Source organism: Sander vitreus, chromosome 8 (genome assembly GCF_031162955.1).
Source record: "Sander vitreus isolate 19-12246 chromosome 8, sanVit1, whole genome shotgun sequence".
NCBI lineage: Eukaryota > Metazoa > Chordata > Actinopteri > Perciformes > Percidae > Sander > Sander vitreus.
Window position 1 is genome coordinate 16,517,594 of NC_135862.1, and position 18,731 is coordinate 16,536,324.

Here is an 18,731-nt window from a genome sequence, read left to right on the forward strand (position 1 = left end):
GCTACATGTTTTAACATATATCTCCTGTTTAGCTCACGAACGGTGTTGCATAAAGCAGGTTCATTCTGTGAATATAGAAGGTAAATTGTAACTGTCTTGACCCTTTGCCTCCCTCTGCAGCTCTAGTTGAGGCCTGCATGGAGAGGAAGAGCCTGGCACAGTCATTAAGCAACCTGCTTCCTGTCGGGTTGGCCTCCATGATGTTCCCCTACACTCTCCCTGTGGAGTCTGCTATGTCCTTGACTCTCAGGTAGCCTACTGTAGGACAAGTAGGTGAAGGTGCTGTTACACAGACATAGGCTATAACTTAAAAGTTTCCAGCCATGTTTGCCATATGTCTACAAAGACTGCAGCTAGGCCTACTTGTTTTTTTGAGGGTACCAGAATACATTAAACGCCAGGTATACACTCACTGTGAGTGATCAAGCTGCTATCTACAGTAGTATGGCCGGGCACTTGGGGGCAGCAAAATCAAGTTGTGAACACAACATGACATATCATTGAGTTGAACCTGTTAGCAAATAGCCGCTTAGTAGCCTACACATCTAGCAGTTACAGAGCAACATTATCATTCATTTTGGAGTCGTGTTTCTATCCACCTGATGAATCATGTCCAATATTCACTCTCTTAGCTCTGTTTTTGTTCTCTGCCAACTCTTAGGTAAATATTTGGCTTTTTGGCTGCTAAATGCTCCATTAGCTAACTGTGTCCGTCTGTCTGCTGTTTGGTGCTCAGCAGGTAGTGTACAGTGGGTTTCTGTTACACTGAAGAGAGTGAACCAAAACCATAGAGAAACAGTAAAGTTGCGGACTGGACACACTTATTCAGACCTTCAGACCCATTTTTTTGTATTTATTTTTTCTATTGTAGTTTGTAGGCTATATGTTTAGTCTGCCTCTGAAGTTTTGAGATGGAGGGCATGGCATCTGTGATTTATTTTAAAACGTGTATTTGGATGTTATGTTATAATTTCACTCTTTTAAATGTCACAAATTTTGTGAGGGTCAAAGTAAACGGTTTTATTCTGATTCTCACCCAGACACACTATAAGTCCAGAATTGGTGAATTTGCACTAAATCATAATTGATGACAATATTTGTGTGTGTGTGTGTGTGAGTGTTTGTTCAAAATAATAAAAATAAAGGCTTCAAAATAATTAATCAATCACTTTATTTGTGCACAACAACAACAACAACACAATTTGTAAATACAAAATAGAGTACACACATTCAAACAATTCAAGTTAAATTATGAGTAGAACTGTAAAATCTCAAAATATTAAGAATTAGTTTTATAAATTGTATATTGCTCACGCCACCTAAAATAAAACATGCTAAGATGAAATATACTGAGTAAATACAGGAGTTTGTTTTAAAATCACTAATCACTCATTGGGGTTATTTGTCTGCCCTTACTTTACTTTGTGCAGGCCTATTGTTGTTTTTCTCCGATCCAGCTACACAAGTTATTCACCATTGTCTTGTAAAGCATAGCCTAGTCTACGAGAAAGTGACATTTAATATCTATTTTCTTTTATATATATAAAATAAAATAAAATGCAGTACAATATTTCGAAGAAAATACTTTCCGAGTAGCACTTGAAGGCAGCATAGGACTGCCACAAGTCAGAAGTTCGCAGTGAAGTTCACGGCTTCGGTTCCGGTTTGTCTCCACCAGGGGGCACAGCCCGGAGCAGACTCAACCGAAACCAACCACTCCGCTTTTCTTCGTACCATGAGCTGAATCTGTCCGGGACAGACCAGGGAAGATGGCGGCCACTGACCATTCCCGGTCCGAAGCTGCCAAACAGCGACGGCAGGATCAGCTGCAGCGATGGCTGGGCTCAGAGACGGATCGGACGGGATTGGAGGCCCGGGAAACTTCGAGCGGTTCCGGGACGCGGCGGGCGAAAGTCCGGTTCGCCCAAGGAGCCGTGTTTATGGCCGCCTGCTCCGCCGGAGACCGGGAGGAAGTGGCAGCGCTACTCCGGCAGGGAGCTGACATCAACCACGCCAACATAGATGGACTGACAGCGCTTCATCAGGTAGGAAGGTTAACGTAACTCTCTAGCTGTTAATGATCGTGTTAATGTACGTGTTTTTTTAGTTAACCGTTGAGTTGCTGCTATCTGTCGCTCTACTAGCGCCAATGGTTCAACGTATCCTCACAGCGAAGAAGCATTAACCTAACTTATCGTGGAGTTAGGTCAAGTTAGTTAAAGGTAAAAACGGAGAGGTAATCACGTTGATTTTAACATAGCAGTTACTGTAACGTTAGCTTAAACTGAACCCATCACTTTATCATCTCTAACGTTATATGTGTTTTTAAAAGTCCCAGCAGCAGCAGACTGGCCTGTGTTAGTTTATTAGCCTGTTGGTAGACTGGGCCATTCACACTGTTGTGTGTATATAGGAGCTAAATTATAGGCTTCTTTTTCTAGCATACAATATAGAGAGAGAGGGATATGAGTGAGCGGTGTAAACCGGTCACCTCAGAGCCTGTGGGATCATTTTAGACATTAAAAGGCACTGACTCACACAGTCCTTGGTGGAGTCTCAGTAAAATAGTAGGTCATTTTCAACATCTGATCAACAGGTCTTTAGTGTTTTTCTCAAGGAAGAAAGCAAAATGGAAGCCTGTTGACTACCACAGAATTAAAAAGGAGGATTTAACCTTCAGTTTTTAATCTCAGTTTGAGGATTGTTGCTTTTGCATGTCCCAAATTGAGTGCACTTATGATCATGTTCCAGTTTTAATGCCTTAAGGTCCCTCCCTCCCCTTGTCTTCAGTCATAACATAGAGCAGCAGTCTGGACAACATCACTGTCACACAAGCCCTCATTGATGCAGCATTTCCTCTGCTTTTATGATACCGCATGCCATAAACACATTGCTTGCCTCTTCTCATACATTGAACTAGCACTTACATGGATTTTACTTTTATATCTTAGCAAGCTTGTCAACATAAAATATGTGCTTTTAATTTTCCTGCCCCCCACCCCCTTGGAGCTGAATTGTGGTTCAGCTGTGTTGTCGCAGTGACGTCATGCTTAGAGATGATTGGTGTTTTCCCCCTAATTTAAGCCAATTGTGTGTATTTAATGAAGTTACTTTCCCATGACCGGTTCAGATGAGTCAGTGAACATGTTTCTGCTTGGATGTTGGGTGAAAGTGCCTTCCCTTTGGCTGATCCACCACATATTGGATTGTCATCCAGTGTGGTCCCTCTCCTGCCCTCCATCCCTTTCTCCCCTGTTGCTCATCGGTTGTCTGGCAACCAGAATTAAATATAGGCCCACACTTTCCAAACTTTCCATCCTCTCCATCCAAAGCCTTTCTCTCTTCTCCACTATGCTTCCTCTATCTCCTTTGCCCCCCCCCCATCCTCCTCCTTTTCTGTCTCTCTTTCTTCTTCCCCTTGCCAATTCCCTATGGTGGGGACTTAAGGGATTTCGGATGAAGAAATGGAAAACATTCCTCAAACAGCACAAGCTGCTGTTGTCAAAGACGATTTCCACAATGAGTCACTTGATGACCCAGTGAAGGAGTCTGTTGGGTGGCTGTGTGTGCACCCTCGTAATGCAGAGGGCACGAGAAGTCTGTTCATTCATTCAGCTTGGAGCACCCACTTGTTCAAAGGGATCCCCCTCTGCTGCCAGTGAACGCTGCTTTTGACTTGCAAGGTTCTGGCTCTGCTTTGTACTACGAGCCCCATCTCAGACTCACAACCACGTTTTTGTTTTTTTCACCCTACTACCTGACTAATTATCTTATATTACGAAGGAGGGTGGAGACTTGTAGCAGCTTTGTGATTAGTTAATTTAGCCCAAAAGCAAAGCCTCTTAGATGGCTTAAGACAGGCTGATGGACACAGTTCTGTGTGACTACAGAGACTTGCTGCTGTGGCGTCCTGCAGAGTAACTGATTATAATGAATGGCTTGAAATGCTGTCAGTCTTGTTCTGAGCAAATGTCATCTCATCAGCTGTTAGGCATGGTCTTTGTTTAGGTAGTATCACAGTGAGAAATTTGGAATCCATAAAGGTTGGCTTGACTTTTTCCCCAAATAAAGTGTTGTTTTAGTTATTTACACTCAATTCAGGCTGATTTCTATCTGTTTTAGAGCTACCTGCTCGTTTAAATCTTAATGTTCTTATGTTTTTTGTTTTTTTAGCCATGTTAGCGCCATGACTGGGGATAGCAATGCAGGTCTGTCGGTGCACCACTTTGGTCCAGACAAAGATATCTCCTTAACATTAATGACCAAATACCTACAAAACTAATGACATTCCCATCAGTCTCAGCTGTACTTTGTGTTAAGTACGAATTAGCATATGTTAGCATGCTAAGCTTAGATGGTGAACATGGTAAACATTATAACTACTTAACATCGGCATTGTCACTGGGAACATGTTGGCATGTTAGCATTTAGCTTAAAGCACCACAGTGTCTTGCAGCCTCACAGGGCCGCCCGCTGACATGGCTGTTGACTCCTAGTCTTGTTTTTCTCTATAACTGACTCCTAAAAGCCTTATTCCAATATGGTCTGCTGTCTCTGTGGACTCTCTTAAAAATCAGTTAAAGACCTACTTTTTTTAAACAGCCTTTGAATGACCTCTCCACACTTTATTTTTAGATATTACCTTGTGATTTTAGTTGTACTTTGTTTTCATATGTATCATGTTTTCATATGTATCATATTGTATGTTTTATGTAAAGCACTTTGTGGGTTTTTTATCTGTGAAAAGCGCTATATAAATACATTTTACTTACTTATTTTCTTAAATACATAAATAAACTTCCTGTGTGCTCAGTGCAGGGATGATTAATCAACTAGTCAACCAACAAAAATAATAATATAATTTATCAACTATTTTTGCTTAATTAATAGATTCATTGTTAAAGTCATTTATCAAGCAAAAGTGTGCTAATATTCTCTGTTCCAGCTTCACAAATGTTAGGATTTTTTTTAAATTACGACTTTTAGACAAAACGCGCAATATGACGACATTACCTTGGGCTCTGGGAAATTGTTAGGGGCATTCACATTAGTTTATCTACTTTAGAGCTAGTTTCTAATACACACTGTAAACAACCTAAATATAAAAATATATATACTATATATAAAAAAACTACCGCTGTTGGAAAGGTATTGCAATCTTATTCTAGTACAAATCAACTTCCTTTGATGAAAGTGTAGAAATCTACCTCATTCTGTGTTGCTTCAAGGTTAGTTGTTATTTCTAGGACATTCTTGAAATATGTTTGTATTTAAAACAGGTGGAAATAATCTTAACCCACTGGCAAGTTTGATGATTTTTTTAAAGAATGAATTTAATAACCAGAGCTTTTTTTGCAGTATAAAAGAGGCATGCACAGATCCGACCCTGTGAGTTTTTGTTAGAGATGGTCCGATACCTGAACTTGCGTATCGGCCGATATCGAGTACCGATCCGATACCAGTGTGTCATATATTTTATTATGTTTTAACAACTGTATACTACTATCCCTGTATGGATGTGAAATTATTTCTATCTTTGTTGTTAGTTTGGCTCAGGTTAAACTCTTTGTGAAACATGAACAATGAATACCACAGAACTTTTCTTTTATTATCCAGTTTGACAGTCAGTTATAACGGAAAAAGAACATAAATAAACTACTTTAACGTAGATTTTCTTTAGGGCTCTATTACGTGGTATCGGATCGGTGCATGAACTCCAGTACTTCCCGATACCAGCGTTTTAGGCAGTGTCGGAACATCTCTAGTTTTTGTCTTATAAATATTAAAGCAACATATAACATAATCCCATGAGGTCCTCATGGGATTCATCTCGGGACTTGTGTTGGGTCACATTGGGCTCTCAGCTCGACTTCGCTTCAGGAAAAGCAGCTAAATAGATTTGCTATTTCACTCTCGCCACAAAATGACTGTTTTGAAAAGTACTTGAGGGCTTTTAGCAGCCCACTTAAAAGAAAGTCATTACAAGTAGACACAGTAGTCATTGTTTTAGCCCCAGTGCTTTAGATGAATTTAATAGATTTTGGAAGTGTGTCGGTGTCTGCAGTTTTGACTTTCACCACAAACCAAAATGAAGTGGGTCTAAGATCTTCTCTATTGTACTGAAACTGGAGTCTGTCTGACGTGTGCTGTCTGTGTGCTGTCTGGTTTCTGTTTTTTAAAATGTGCGTAGTGGGGATTCTCATAATAAACGACCAACAATAAACACTTGTATAGCAATCCATCATGTGGTTGTGTGTCCTTTGGCAGGCCTGCATTGATGAAAATGCTGAGATGGTGCAGTTTCTCGTGGAGAGCGGGAGTGATGTCAACAGAGGGGACAACGAGGGCTGGACTCCTCTGCACGCTGCAGCCTCCTGCGGCTTCATCCAGATCACTAAGTGAGTGGTGACCTTCACCACACTGACACATGACTGCCATTTAACTTAAATACCCCAAAGTAATTATATCAAACTTGAGTTAAAATGCTGTGGTCGTGAATAATATGTATAACATTGCAGGGAATTGTAAAAACAATGCTGATGTCAGTGTTTATACATTTAAGAAATATAATAACAATATAATGTGTCGTCATATTGCAGTTTACCCGTTTCATTCTCAACTCGACACTGTATACTGTGTGTTGTTTTTGAAGATACCTGATAGAGCATGGCGCTCACGTCGGGGCGGTGAACAGTGAAGGAGAGCTTCCTCTGGACGTGGCCACGGAAGACGCCATGGTGAGACTTCTCAAAGGGGAAATCAAAAAACAAGGTGAGGAATCGCTCTGTCACGTTATTAATACCTCCACTCCAATGCTGCAACTTGTCTGTCCTTTTGAGACATGTTAATGATAATCAGTACATAATGCGACAGGTTTATGTTATTATTATAATTCATTATTTAATTAATCATATTTTAAACAAAAACATTTGCTAAACATTCACTGGTTCCTGCTTCTCAAATGTGAGGTTTTGCAGTTTTTTCCTGTTTTATTGCATTGTAAATTGAATATTTTTTAAGTTTGTTGACCAAAACAAGCCAGTTGAACATGCCACATTGGGCATTAGGACATTGTTATGGACATTTTTTTTTAACTATGTACTGACATTTTATACACTTTTTCAAAATAAGAAATGAAAAAATAATAATTAGTTGCTTTCTATCCAGTATGTTAAGTACTTATGCCAAAATGAACTGAGAACTTTCTGCAGTTTGTAGTTTCACAGATGGGTAGAGGCTTTCTTTTGTCTTTGAAACATTTTATAGTATGTCTGTACATGAAGTATCGGATCATAATTTGCAAATAGATGTTTGTAACAACGTGAGCACAGTGTTGATGATAAGGTGCTTTTAGGTATTTGTATATTGCATGTGGTTTGAATGAATGGTTCTCAACAGCTTTGGCATCAGTTAATCCTTCTAGGAGCGGAATAAATGAGGAACTCATACAGAGCTTGCATCAAAACCTGCTTTGCATTTTTTGTGCTGTGGTCTTGTTTAAAGCTCATGTCCTTTTCGGAGGCGACAGAAAATAGAAATGAGGACAGAGTCACTGTGTACCAAATGTTCTGTGACCTTCATAGTACTAAAGTGTACTAAGGCTCCAGGCGTGTATCTTTATCACTGTCAAATACACACAGTGCTAAGATCCATCATGCAGCTGAAACCACGGATGACCACTATAAGAAACTAATATGAAATTAAATTTAATATTTTGTCTTTTGTCTGCAGCCCACAGTATGTGCTGTAGATTAAACTGACAAGAGATTTTTTTTTTTTTTAAGTTTTCAAACGTCTAAAATCTGATTTGTTTGTGTCTGCGTTTTCAATTGCCACCGTTTCACGTGTGCATCACAGCAATAGACGTGGACAACGCCAGGAAGGAAGAGGAGAGGGTCATGCTCCAGGACGCCATGGCGGTGCTGGCAGGAGGTGGCACCCTCACACCTCACCCAAATACCAAGGCAACTGCTCTGCACGTTGCCGCTGCCAAAGGCTACATTGAAGTCCTGAAGTGAGAATCAGTCTAAACTGACAAGCCATGACAGCTTGTTAGCTTTTGTCTTAATTTGGTATCACACCAAGTCAAACAGCTTTTATTCATAGCCTCTCCTCCTGGGTATTCCTCATCTTCTCCCCCTCCTGTTGGTTTCCCTCCGTCTTTCCTCCCTTCTTCAGGGTGCTGTTACAGTGTGGGGTGGATGTGGACAGCAGGGACATTGACGGGTGGACGCCCCTGCATGCAGGAGCTCACTGGGGGCAGGAGGAAGTGTGCTCCCTGCTGGCTGACAACATGTGTGATATGGGTGCCGTCAATAATGTGGTGAGTGCGAGACAAACTACCTTTTGCTCTGCATAGACTGTTGAAGCCTTTATTGGTGCCATGACTGATAATGCACTGTGAATGTCCTTGTAGGGCCAAACACCTCTGGATGTAGCAGATGAGAACCTAACGGACACTCTGGAGGAGCTGCAGAAGAAGCAGAACGCTGTGAGCCTGCCTTCAAAGAGGCCCCACAACTATCTCACTCAGTTAGATAAACCTGATATGATTGATAGTGTTACAGCGGCGAATGTTCTCTTTGTTTATGTGTGTTTATATTCCTCTTCAGTTACGCAGCGAGAAAGAGAAACAGACTCCTGTTATTGGGACCAGCCCGCAAATCTCCATGGTACCAGTTCGCACACGCAGGTCAGTGCCAGTGTGTTGGTGTGTGGGCATGTGTTTGTGTGTGTATGTGGGCACACGCTACGCTGTTCCTCAGGTGAATGCCAGTAATCCCAGTACTAGTAGCTTGCATGCAGGTATGATGTTAAGAGTCCCAGCATTCCTTTGAACCTTGTTGCTTCTATCCACTGACATCATACTGGATAGATGTAGCTGGCAGTGCCATTCTGTGCCCCAGTTTCGTACTGAATACTCAATGTTACTGTTTTCAGTATAAATTTTATATATATATATATATATATATATATATATATATATACACACATACACACTTTAAAACACCTAACTACTTACTTTTGTTTGATGCTTTTGTCCTATACTGCAAAAAAGAAGAGAACAGTAATCAATTTACTTAAGCATCTCTGCCATCACAAAAAATAACGATAAAAGAAAAAAAAATTAAGGAAAATTTAAACAATGCACTAATTAAGAAAAAATATATTTTGAAGGAGCATTTATAACTAGCTCATTGGGGTTTGCAATATGGATAAAATCCTCCATCACGGCATATGTAATCTATCATTATGCAGTGAATTTTCTGGAAAATCCATTGCAATATTGTTTATGGTTCAAATTACAAGACAGTAATATCTGTTTTTGGCTAATATAGTAAATTAAATAACTGACGAATCAAGATACTTAAACACATTGCTCACTAACACTAAGTTTTAAAATGTTTTACTGGCAGTAGTTTAGGTCTTAAATCACAATATAAGTGACATTCTATTTCATACTGAAAGCCAAAATAGTGCACTATATAATTGGTACAAAACATGTACTTTGTAGTATACAGTATGTGGTTGGGACACACATTTATGTAGATGCTCTGTTGCTATCTTATCCCTGTGGTTTTGTGTAAAGTTTGCATCATCATATATTGAGGAAAGATTATGGAAAATAACTGATTAGGTAAAAAGCTGTAGGTTGAAGTTACATATAGCTAAATGGTGATCTAGTGATAGGACAGAAGTGCAACACATAGCATCACAGAAAGTGACCCACTGTTCCACCCACCGTGTGTTGATCAGCGCATGCTCGCTCTAATTGGCTGCACGTGGAATGATTGTCCTCACTGATCAGCTCCCTGCATGCCACCTGTTGTTCCACCCCACCTTGGCCCCGCCCCTGCAGGACTTCTATCTCTCGTATGAGCAGTAAGGAGAAGATCTGCCTCCACGAGCGAGAGAAGCACCCACCTCCTGCCCTGCAGAGCAGCCCGGCCGAGGATGATGAGGAGGAAGGCCAGACGGGGCAGAGCCAGGGGAAGGCCTCCAGCAGCTCCAGCTCGGAGGAAGAGAGCGAATCAGAGAGCGACGCAGAGTCGGGTAAGAGAAGCTGCTGCTGTCTGTATTTTAAAGGGAGTCTGTGTTGTGTTAAAGGGATACTTCACCGATTTAGCATTAAACTTTGTATCAGCAGAAACACGGTAGTATTTTTGAATGACCGTGCTTCCCTCCCTAATGTCCCCCTGAGACCAGAGATCTCTGTATTGTGGGTCTGGAAAAAAATCTTCCGATGACGTAAAACGACGATTTTTGCGTCATCTGAAGATTTTTGCCCCAGAGGCAAAGGACTACAGCCAGTACTAGGAGCTACTTCCGCATAGCCCATAGGGGGTTGGACTGTCGGCTTTTTCCGGAGATTGCCGAGGTAAAAACGAGTGTCAGTCATCTTGAATCATCGCTTAGCTTCTCAGCAGAAACTGTTAGATTTATTCATCCCAAAGGAACTTTTAGAACAACAATTATGTGCATTCAAACTACCGCACACATATACCACCGGGATACATTGGTACAGATCGGAGAATATGCAGGACACTTTATTACAGACGGAATACTCAACACACTACGCGAGCTTTGCCCGCCGGCTATGGAGACCAGCGGTGTTGCTCGATGCCTCTGGCCGGTAAAGAGACATCATCAGCGGGGAACGTTAAACGAATGTGTCGGTGGAAAGCTAACGCTAGCCGGCCACCTGTTCCATCAGTCCTGCTTGCAAGTGTTCGCTCATTAGACAACAAACTGGACTACATCCAACTTCAACGAAACTCCCAACGCGAATTCAGAGACTGCTGTGTTTTTTTTGTTGTGGAAATATTGCTGTACCGGACTATCCAGCCTGCTGCTCTGTCGCCGGGTAAGACTAGTTGAGGTGGGCTGTGTTAACACGGACTGCCTGTTGCAGAAATGGGGTGCTTGTATCCAACGAACTGCTAACTGCTGGTGGAGTTTGTGACTGTTAGATACCAACCATTCTACATCCCATGCAAATTTACGGCTGTGTTTATACTCGGTGTTTATACCACAGCCCACCAAGCGCTAATGCTAGTAGCTATGTGTTAGCTGAACTTTATGGAGCATATGTGTGTGCGCTAAATGTAGCCTGTTTCGTATGTCGTTTTTATATAAGGTCATTTTTATATATTTTAAATGTGTAACACCACTTGAGCCACGGTGAAACGTTGTTTCGTGTATATGGTTGAAATGACAATCAAACACACTTGTTGAGTTGATCGTCTCACTGTCTGTCTGTAAAGGGTAGGCGTGGCTTGGGAGTAGACGCTAAGCAGCGAAGCAAGTGCATTCTGGGATTTGGTGTCTTTCATCCACATGAGCCAAAAACACATTTTCTGGCTTTTCTCAGCCTAGAAGCTGCCAATTTCTAAAAAAAATTCACATTTCTACCACATAAGTGACCCAATTTAAAGATATATTCATCTTTCCAATGGTGAAATATCCCTTTAACTATTAATATTTGGGTTTTATGACTTTTTTCATGATTTTCTACCAGTGATTTATTCATTTCTGACCTTTGCACCGTTGCAGAGAAAGCAAAAAACCGAGAGATAATAAACAACTTGAACAATAAACGCAATGCCACCAGCCTGCTTTCTACCTCCATGTCAACGAGTACTGCCGCAAGCCAAGTGAAAAAGGTAATATATTGAGATATTATATAGGCATAGAACATCAAGTGTGAATTTGATACTGAACAATACAGTGATGACTTCTGCTGGCTCTGTAGCAGGACCCAGGCAAGCCCCCAGCCCCCGAGGCCCCGGTCTCCTGGAGAACTTCTCTGAGAAAGGCAGGCAGCTCGGTGACTCTGGGCTCAGCTGGACTGTCTGACCCCAGCAGACCTCCAGAGACTGTCGTGGGCATGACCCGCTCCGCCTCCAGCCCCCGCCTCAGCTCTGAGGCCGACACCAAGGTACGCACTACAGGCGCTCACATGATTCAAGGATTTATACACCCATGAAACCAGTTACTGTTCTATTTATCTGTCTAATCTAGATCTAACGTGACTCTAAATAAATAAAGCCTTCTTTTACATCTTCTTTTCACTGAGTCACATAAAATAATTCATAAACCGATCTCACCCCTCAATCTCAGGAGCCGAGGCTCGCTCGGGTACCGCCCATCCCTACACGGAGACTCTTAAGTATTCCAGACAGCAGCCCTGACAACTCCAACAGGTGGGCCAGTGCTTTCATATGCTTCTGCACTTGTGAAACTAGAACCTGTTTTTCTGAGTCGCTGCATATGTGCCCTTGTCATCCTGCCTCTCTCTCAGTTGGCTAAGCCGTAGCTCCTCTTACACCCGGCGCCTTCATAGTCAATCAGGGAATGATCTCACTAGTTCCACCCCCTCTTTGCTACACAGGTCAGTCATGCTGCTCACTGCCACGTCTTGTTTTTTGTTTGCTCTCCTGTTTGTGTGTGCTTATTACATTCCCCCAGCAGTGAACACTAATTTGTGTGTGTATATACTGTATGTGGCTGTGAAAGATGCCTTTGTGTTTCCAATGGGCTTTCTCTTGTTTCTAGCTCATCTTATGGAAAGAGACTGGATGACCCCACCGTGACCTCAGCTAGCACAGGAACAAGCTCTGCTGGACTTAGCCGCCTTAATAGTATCTTGGCCCAGAGGTATTTCATTTTCATACAAATTTTCCAATTAATTTTCCTCGCTTGTCTTAAAGATCTGAAAGTCACCTCTTATTTTTCTTCATAAGACTTCCTCAGGAACAGACAGAAAAGAAGGATCATTCTGCCGTCACCACCTCCCACTCTCGGAGCACAGCCACAGGCGAACAGGAGGCCAAGCAGAGGCGCAAGTGAGTCAAGTGTGTGTGTGCGTGTGTGTGTGTGTGTGTGTGACTAAGTTTTATAAATTGTGGGCCTGATGGTGCTGCGTGGAATCTAAAAGTGTGACTTGTGTAGATCGTATCTGACGCCAGTGAGGGACGAGGAGGCAGAGGCACAGAGGAAGGCTCGCTCCAGACACGCACGGCAGTCCCGGCGCTCCACTCAGGTACAGACATCATCCACTCAGATGTTCAATACACAAAGTACTGTGTGTCAGTCTGGTACATAAGACGGTGTTTTCTCTTTTATCACATCAAGGGAGTGACGCTTACAGATCTGCAGGAGGCAGAGAAGACAATGAAGACGGACAACAAAGGGAGAGAGAAGAAGGAGGAGGAAGAGAAGGAGAAAGAGAGAGAGGCAAAAGCGAAGAAGGGAGAGGAGGGGGTGAGAGCCATATATCAGAGTTATAGGCCTGTGTTGGCTACACTTATATAATGTCGTGACATCACATAGCGGGGGATATTGTGTATACAGGAAGTGAGCTGGAGGTCTCGTATTGCCAGTCTGCAGAAGTCTGACCTGCTGGGCCTCACACAGCCCGCCGGCACTCCACGCCCTCAGACATCTGACAGGAGAGGTACGCATCATCACTTCCCTCTTCTAACAAAATGTGTAGAGCTTGACAATGTGGTGTTTGTGAAAATATTTGATTTGCTCTTAAACGGCCGCTGTCTGGCTTCGTTCCAGATGTTGAGGCCAGCACAGGGGAGAGCGAGACAGAGCGATGGGCCAGGGAGCGCAGGGAGAGGAGACAAGCTCGGGCCAGAAGGAAGGCACAGAGGACCGGGGAGGTGAACACCACAAACATCTTTTTATAATCAACCAATAATGTTGGGACTTGACTTTAGTGTCTTATAAGAACCTGTTGCATTGTCTGTGTCTTCTGCAGAGTGATGACAATGATCCCAGTGGAGAGGAAGAGTTTTCAGGCAGTGGGCTGGATACACAGGTGTGTGTGTGTGTGTGTGTGTGTGTGTGTGTGTGTGTGTGTGTGTGTGTGTGTGTGTGTGTGTGTGTGTGTGTGTGTGTGTGTGTGTGTGTGTGTGTGTGTGTGTGTGTGTGTGTGTGTGTGTGTGTGTGTGTGTGTGTGATCCCAGACATAACTTGTTTGCTTGTCTTTGTTTACAGACAGACCAACGCTTGAGTTCCAGGTATGAACTCAAGCTCTTTCTTTATTCTGTCAGCAGAGTCTCAATGATAGCGGTGTCTCTGACCTCTGCTCTGCTCGTCTACTCAGGCCCTTTAACGACTGCACCCAGGGAGACGGCTCTGACACCAATGATTTTAAGAAGGTCAGCAGACAGAACTGATATTGAGGTCAGAAAATTAATTTTTCTTGTCTGTCCCAGTTATTTTACTACTCTGTGTGTTTGCTTGTGTCAGTTGTTCGAGGAGGTCTCCAGAGAAAACAGCCAGCTCCAGTCTCAGCTGCAGGACACCCAGAGGATTATCAGTCAGACCAGGTTGGACCTGGAAAAGGCCACACAGGTGACGACACAGAAACACACCAAGTTAAACACAAACTGTTATTGTAATCCTTCCCATGCAAAGACAAAAAGAAGCATCTTAAAGTGGTGAAACCAGTTGTCAACAGGTTCTACAATTGTGGCCAGTATTGACATCTTTTTTTTCTTTGACTTCCTGTTTCTGTGTTCAGTTCAGGTGGCCATCATCATGCTTTGTGTCTTATCTTATTGTATTTATCTATTTTTGAAGATGGAAACAAAACATCGTTCTCTGTGTTATTTGTAATCCTGGTTTAATCTGTATTGTATGACATTAAAGCTAAAATTCTTTTAAATGAAGAACTAATTCAGTCATCATCTTACAAATAACAAATTCATTAGCAACGCAATGCGTCCTTGCTCGTGTCAATGCACTTGGCTTGTGCCTCTACAGCCTTGCAAACATAGATAATGCAGGGGGAACTGACATTGTTAACTTTATGGGCCCTATCTTGCACCAGGCGCGGCGCAGCGCAAAGCCCGACGCAAGTGTGTTTGCTAGTTTAAGAACGACGCAGTTGTCAATTTCCCGTCCAGCACCCACGTCGTTTAAATAGCAAATGCACCTGCGCCCATCTTTGCGCCCACGGGCGTGCTGGTCTTACAGGGAGGTGTGTTCTGGTGAATTCTTGGCGTAGTGCTATCTTGAGGCAGCAGGAAGTGATCGTGCCATTGACCAACAAAAACCTGGTCTAAAGTCAATAGCGCAGCATTTCATTGTTATTTTAACAGCGAATTAGTAAAATGCGCCTAGGCTCGTGCGCACACTGTGCTTGTTACACACACAGGGATGCGCAGCAGCACATAAACATGCAAAAGATTACAAATAAAAATCCGCCATCATAATAGCAATGCTCCAAGGTCCAAACGCGCTTGGCTTTTAAATGGAATGGCTCTGATTGGTTTATTGCATGTTACACCCAAAACACACCTATGAATTAATGAAGACACTACGTACAACCCTTTTGAACCATGCGCCCGACGTGCAGACCCTTTTTTCCGCCGTCAAACTAGCAAAAGTGGATTTGGACACGCCCTAAATGCACCTGCGCCATATGCTTCACGCCGTGCAATTAGATTGTTAAAATAGGGCCCTATGACTACTTGTGCTAGTGTTATACTATGTTTTACCCTTTACCATCATCCTGTAATTGTCACTTGTGGACACAGTGGTTGTTGTCTTGCTTTAATTGGAAATACAAATCAGCAAAGGAGACATCCATATCAAGTTGTTGCATGTAGTCACTTTGATATTCATGTCTATTTGAACACAGGCCTTCTAGTGATCATGTGAAGCAACTGTTGTGGTGATGTTAATGTTATTGATTTGTTGTATCCATTAGAGGCAGGAGCGCTTCACTGACTGTTCAGCCTTGCTGGAGCTGGAAAGAAAGGTAATGCATCCCAGCTGATGGTGTTACCTGTTGTGGTTGTTGTTGTTGTTGTTGTAGCTTCATCTGCCTCACTACTGCCACCCCTGCTGTCTGTTGATGCTCTCTCCTCCCCACTTGAACCACTTTCTTATCTATTTTCACTCACCTTTTGTGGTCCGTCTTCCTCTCTACATCACCTCCTTTCTGCCCCCCCACTCTCCCTCACGTTTCCCTGACATCAGGACCGGAAGATGTTGGAGCGTCGAATGGCAGAGCTGGAGGAGGAGCTAAAGGTAAAGATACGAGTCTTATCATGGCCGCAGACACTTTGCATGCTTCTGCTTGATTAGCTTGGCTTTAGCTTGTGCAGGCAGCAGTGTTGTGGAGGTACACTGTGGAGTTGTTTAATACAGTACACCGTCTCACAGCCTGTTTTCAGGGGGTGTGATCATTGTTTTATGTTACATGTGATAAATTTGGTTGTTTTTCACATTAATGGATGTTTCTGTTTGCCTACCTAACAACTACCTCAAACCCATCTGATCTTCCAGTAATACAGAATGAATAGGTAAAGTCCTTTTCTTTAAAGGAATAGTTCAACATGTTGGGAAATATGCTTATTTGATATGTTGCGTGTCTTTATGGTAATTATAAATCCACTGCCAACAGACGGTTAGTTTAGTTTAGCATAAAGACTGCAAACAAGGTGGAAACAGCTAGCCTGGCTCTGTCTAACGCCGGCTACACACTGGATGCGTGGCGTGAGCGTGGCGTTTCTGTTGCGTGGCGGCTGCGTGGATTTTTCTGTCTTTACACACCAGAAACGTGTCTGACGCGGCGCTGCTGCTGCTAGCCTTGTCTGTACTTGATAAACTGCACTCAAGCAGTAGTATGCTTCATGTTAAACATACATATATACTGATTTGATTACAGCAAAGACAATGTCGGCAGTATTGACGGCAAAATTGGCTACAGAATATTTCGTTCTGTATTGACAGGTGCAATATTTGAAAATCTAACTATTATTTTTTTAAATTACATTTATATCTGCATTTATGTCAAAACCTAGAGACTTTAAAACATCAAAATGTCATTTATGAAATGTATTTGTGTCAAAATGACATATAAACATCTTTTCCTATTCTATTTTGCCTGGAAACGCTACCAACACGCTTGCGTATCGCGTGAAAAATAGGCGTTGGTTCTGTTTCTAGCATGCACGTGTTTTCGGCGCGCCTGAGACGTGCGTGTCACACAGGCAGTGTGCACGCTCTAACCTGTTAACATGGGAGCTGAAATAAAAACGGACACGCCACGCAGCTGACACGCTCACGCCACGCATCCAGTGTGTAGCCGGCCTAAAGGTAACTTCAGTCTCTTGACTGGAGTCTCTGCTGGTCACCGGGCATAATTGTTAACTGCTGCTGTGTGCCTAAAATATATAATCTTAACGTCCTATGTGTCATAATCCAGTTACGTGAAAACGAGAAATAAATCCTCAAACTGGTTTTATATTTTGTTCTAATGTGTACTCCACTTTTTTTACCACCAGGTTCTGGTCGACCTGAGAGCAGACAACCAGCGTCTTAAAGATGAAAATGGAGCACTGATCCGTGTCATCAGCAAACTCTCCAAATAGACGGGGAGAGAGAGACACGAAGAGCAGGGAACCCCCCTCCCTTCCTCTATCCCTCCATCCATCCATCTCTCCCTCCCTCCCTCGCTGCTTCTACACATTCCTCCCAGTGCCAAAGAGTGAGAGAGAGAGGGGAGAGAAGCAGCAGAAGAATGTCCTATGTACATGAACACCACAGCTTGACTTGGATTGTGATGCCTTTCTGTGAACAGCTGAAGTGGCTTTTGTGTGCCTTGCTGCCCATTTGTCACAGGAAGACCTATGGCATGAAGGCCTGTGGCTATGTTGAGATGCTCCCACAGTAGCAACATGAGACTCGACAACAGCCAGAAAGCCTACGGCTGGCGCAACACACAAAACATCTACGACGACTGTGCATCAGGGGAACACTAACATGCACACACATTCCTATGCGTGCATCACATATTTCCTCCATGCACATTCCATGAGCGCACAAGGCAGCTTGGGCCTTAATGTTCCCACTTTACTATTTTTATTTTTTTTGTGAACACACTCACGTCACACATTTACAAATTCACCCCACTCACAGTTCAAATCTAACGTGTTGTCAAGCAGTGACCAAGATTTTGGTGTAGTAAAAAACAGCTCTGAAACACATTTCAGGCTTGTCTTTACATTCAGCAAGTACGTCCTGATGACGGGGAAGTCCACGAAACTCTGTTGGGTTGTTTTGTTTCCACATGCAAGTGTTTGAACCCACCTACCTCTCCACCTATGCACTTCCCCACATACATTTTTATTTTTGTGACCACAGACACACTCCATGCTCTTAAAATGACCGCAGAACCAGGTCAGTCGACCACAGCACTTTACTCTCTGAAAAGCTATAGAAGATGTACGTTGACGCTTTGCCCGTCCTCCAGACAGACAAACTCATTTCGGAGCAGCACCCTCTCACTTAGTGAGTGGGGGGAGAAGTTACCCATAGCTGAAGGTCAAAGGTAATTGCACAATTCCAGAAATTGCTGTTCTGTCAAAGCCTATTATGCTATGGATGGTTATTACCATTGATAAGATTATTTTCATAGTTTTTCATTGTCCATTCTTCTTTTGCAAGGGAGCATGGTTATGTATATTATATGTGTATAAATATTAGTCTTGAATAATACCCCCTTTTGAAGTAAAACTCCATGTAGCCTTTCTTCACATGTTGGTTTTCTAATATATTGAATGGATGTCTGCACCCTAATAAAAGTCTGTAGTGACTGCCTGGTTATTATGTACACTGATAATTTGTTTCCACCTACATCCTTTTGTTCACAAAAGTATTGATTGCATATTACATTACTCATTAACAAGGATGCATCCTAACATTCC

General features: G+C 42.7%; 1 protein-coding gene across 9 annotated transcripts; it reads left to right on the top strand.

Annotated features, from left to right (window-relative positions):
* Positions 1–1,663: 1,663 nt before the first annotated feature.
* Positions 1,664–18,630, top strand: LOC144522217 (protein phosphatase 1 regulatory subunit 12A). 9 transcript variants are annotated; one of them, XM_078257130.1, is made up of 25 exons: positions 1,665–2,045; positions 6,268–6,398; positions 6,653–6,771; positions 7,858–8,014; positions 8,179–8,323; positions 8,417–8,491; positions 8,613–8,692; positions 9,860–10,053; positions 11,554–11,663; positions 11,753–11,938; positions 12,121–12,203; positions 12,302–12,391; positions 12,556–12,657; positions 12,744–12,845; positions 12,952–13,042; positions 13,135–13,263; positions 13,354–13,456; positions 13,567–13,670; positions 13,769–13,828; positions 14,064–14,171; positions 14,263–14,367; positions 15,728–15,778; positions 16,000–16,050; positions 16,309–16,325; positions 17,310–17,398. In XM_078257130.1, the coding sequence occupies exons 1-24, from the start codon at positions 1,770–1,772 to the stop codon at positions 16,309–16,311; spliced, it is 2,655 nt and encodes an 884-aa protein (XP_078113256.1). In that variant the 5' UTR covers positions 1,665–1,769; the 3' UTR covers positions 16,312–16,325; positions 17,310–17,398. The 9 variants fall into 9 exon arrangements, with proteins under 9 accessions (XP_078113252.1, XP_078113256.1, XP_078113253.1 ...); XM_078257128.1 differs by lacking the exon at positions 16,309–16,325 and adding an exon at positions 14,008–14,030 and having other exon boundaries at positions 1,667–2,045; positions 14,117–14,171; positions 17,310–18,630; XM_078257126.1 differs by lacking the exon at positions 16,309–16,325 and having other exon boundaries at positions 1,664–2,045; positions 11,756–11,938; positions 17,310–18,630.
* The last annotated feature ends 101 nt before the right edge of the window (positions 18,631–18,731 follow it).

Bases quoted from the DNA above. Each gene is read 5' to 3' on its own strand.
- LOC144522217 (XM_078257124.1), top strand. From the start codon at position 1,770: ATGGCGGCCACTGACCATTCCCGGTCCGAAGCTGCCAAACAGCGACGG. The intron at 13,264-13,353 runs GTGAGAGCCATA...TTGTGTATACAG, and splicing joins CGAAGAAGGGAGAGGAGGGG to GAAGTGAGCTGGAGGTCTCG. The intron at 13,829-14,063 runs GTGTGTGTGTGT...TTATTCTGTCAG, and splicing joins GCAGTGGGCTGGATACACAG to CAGAGTCTCAATGATAGCGG.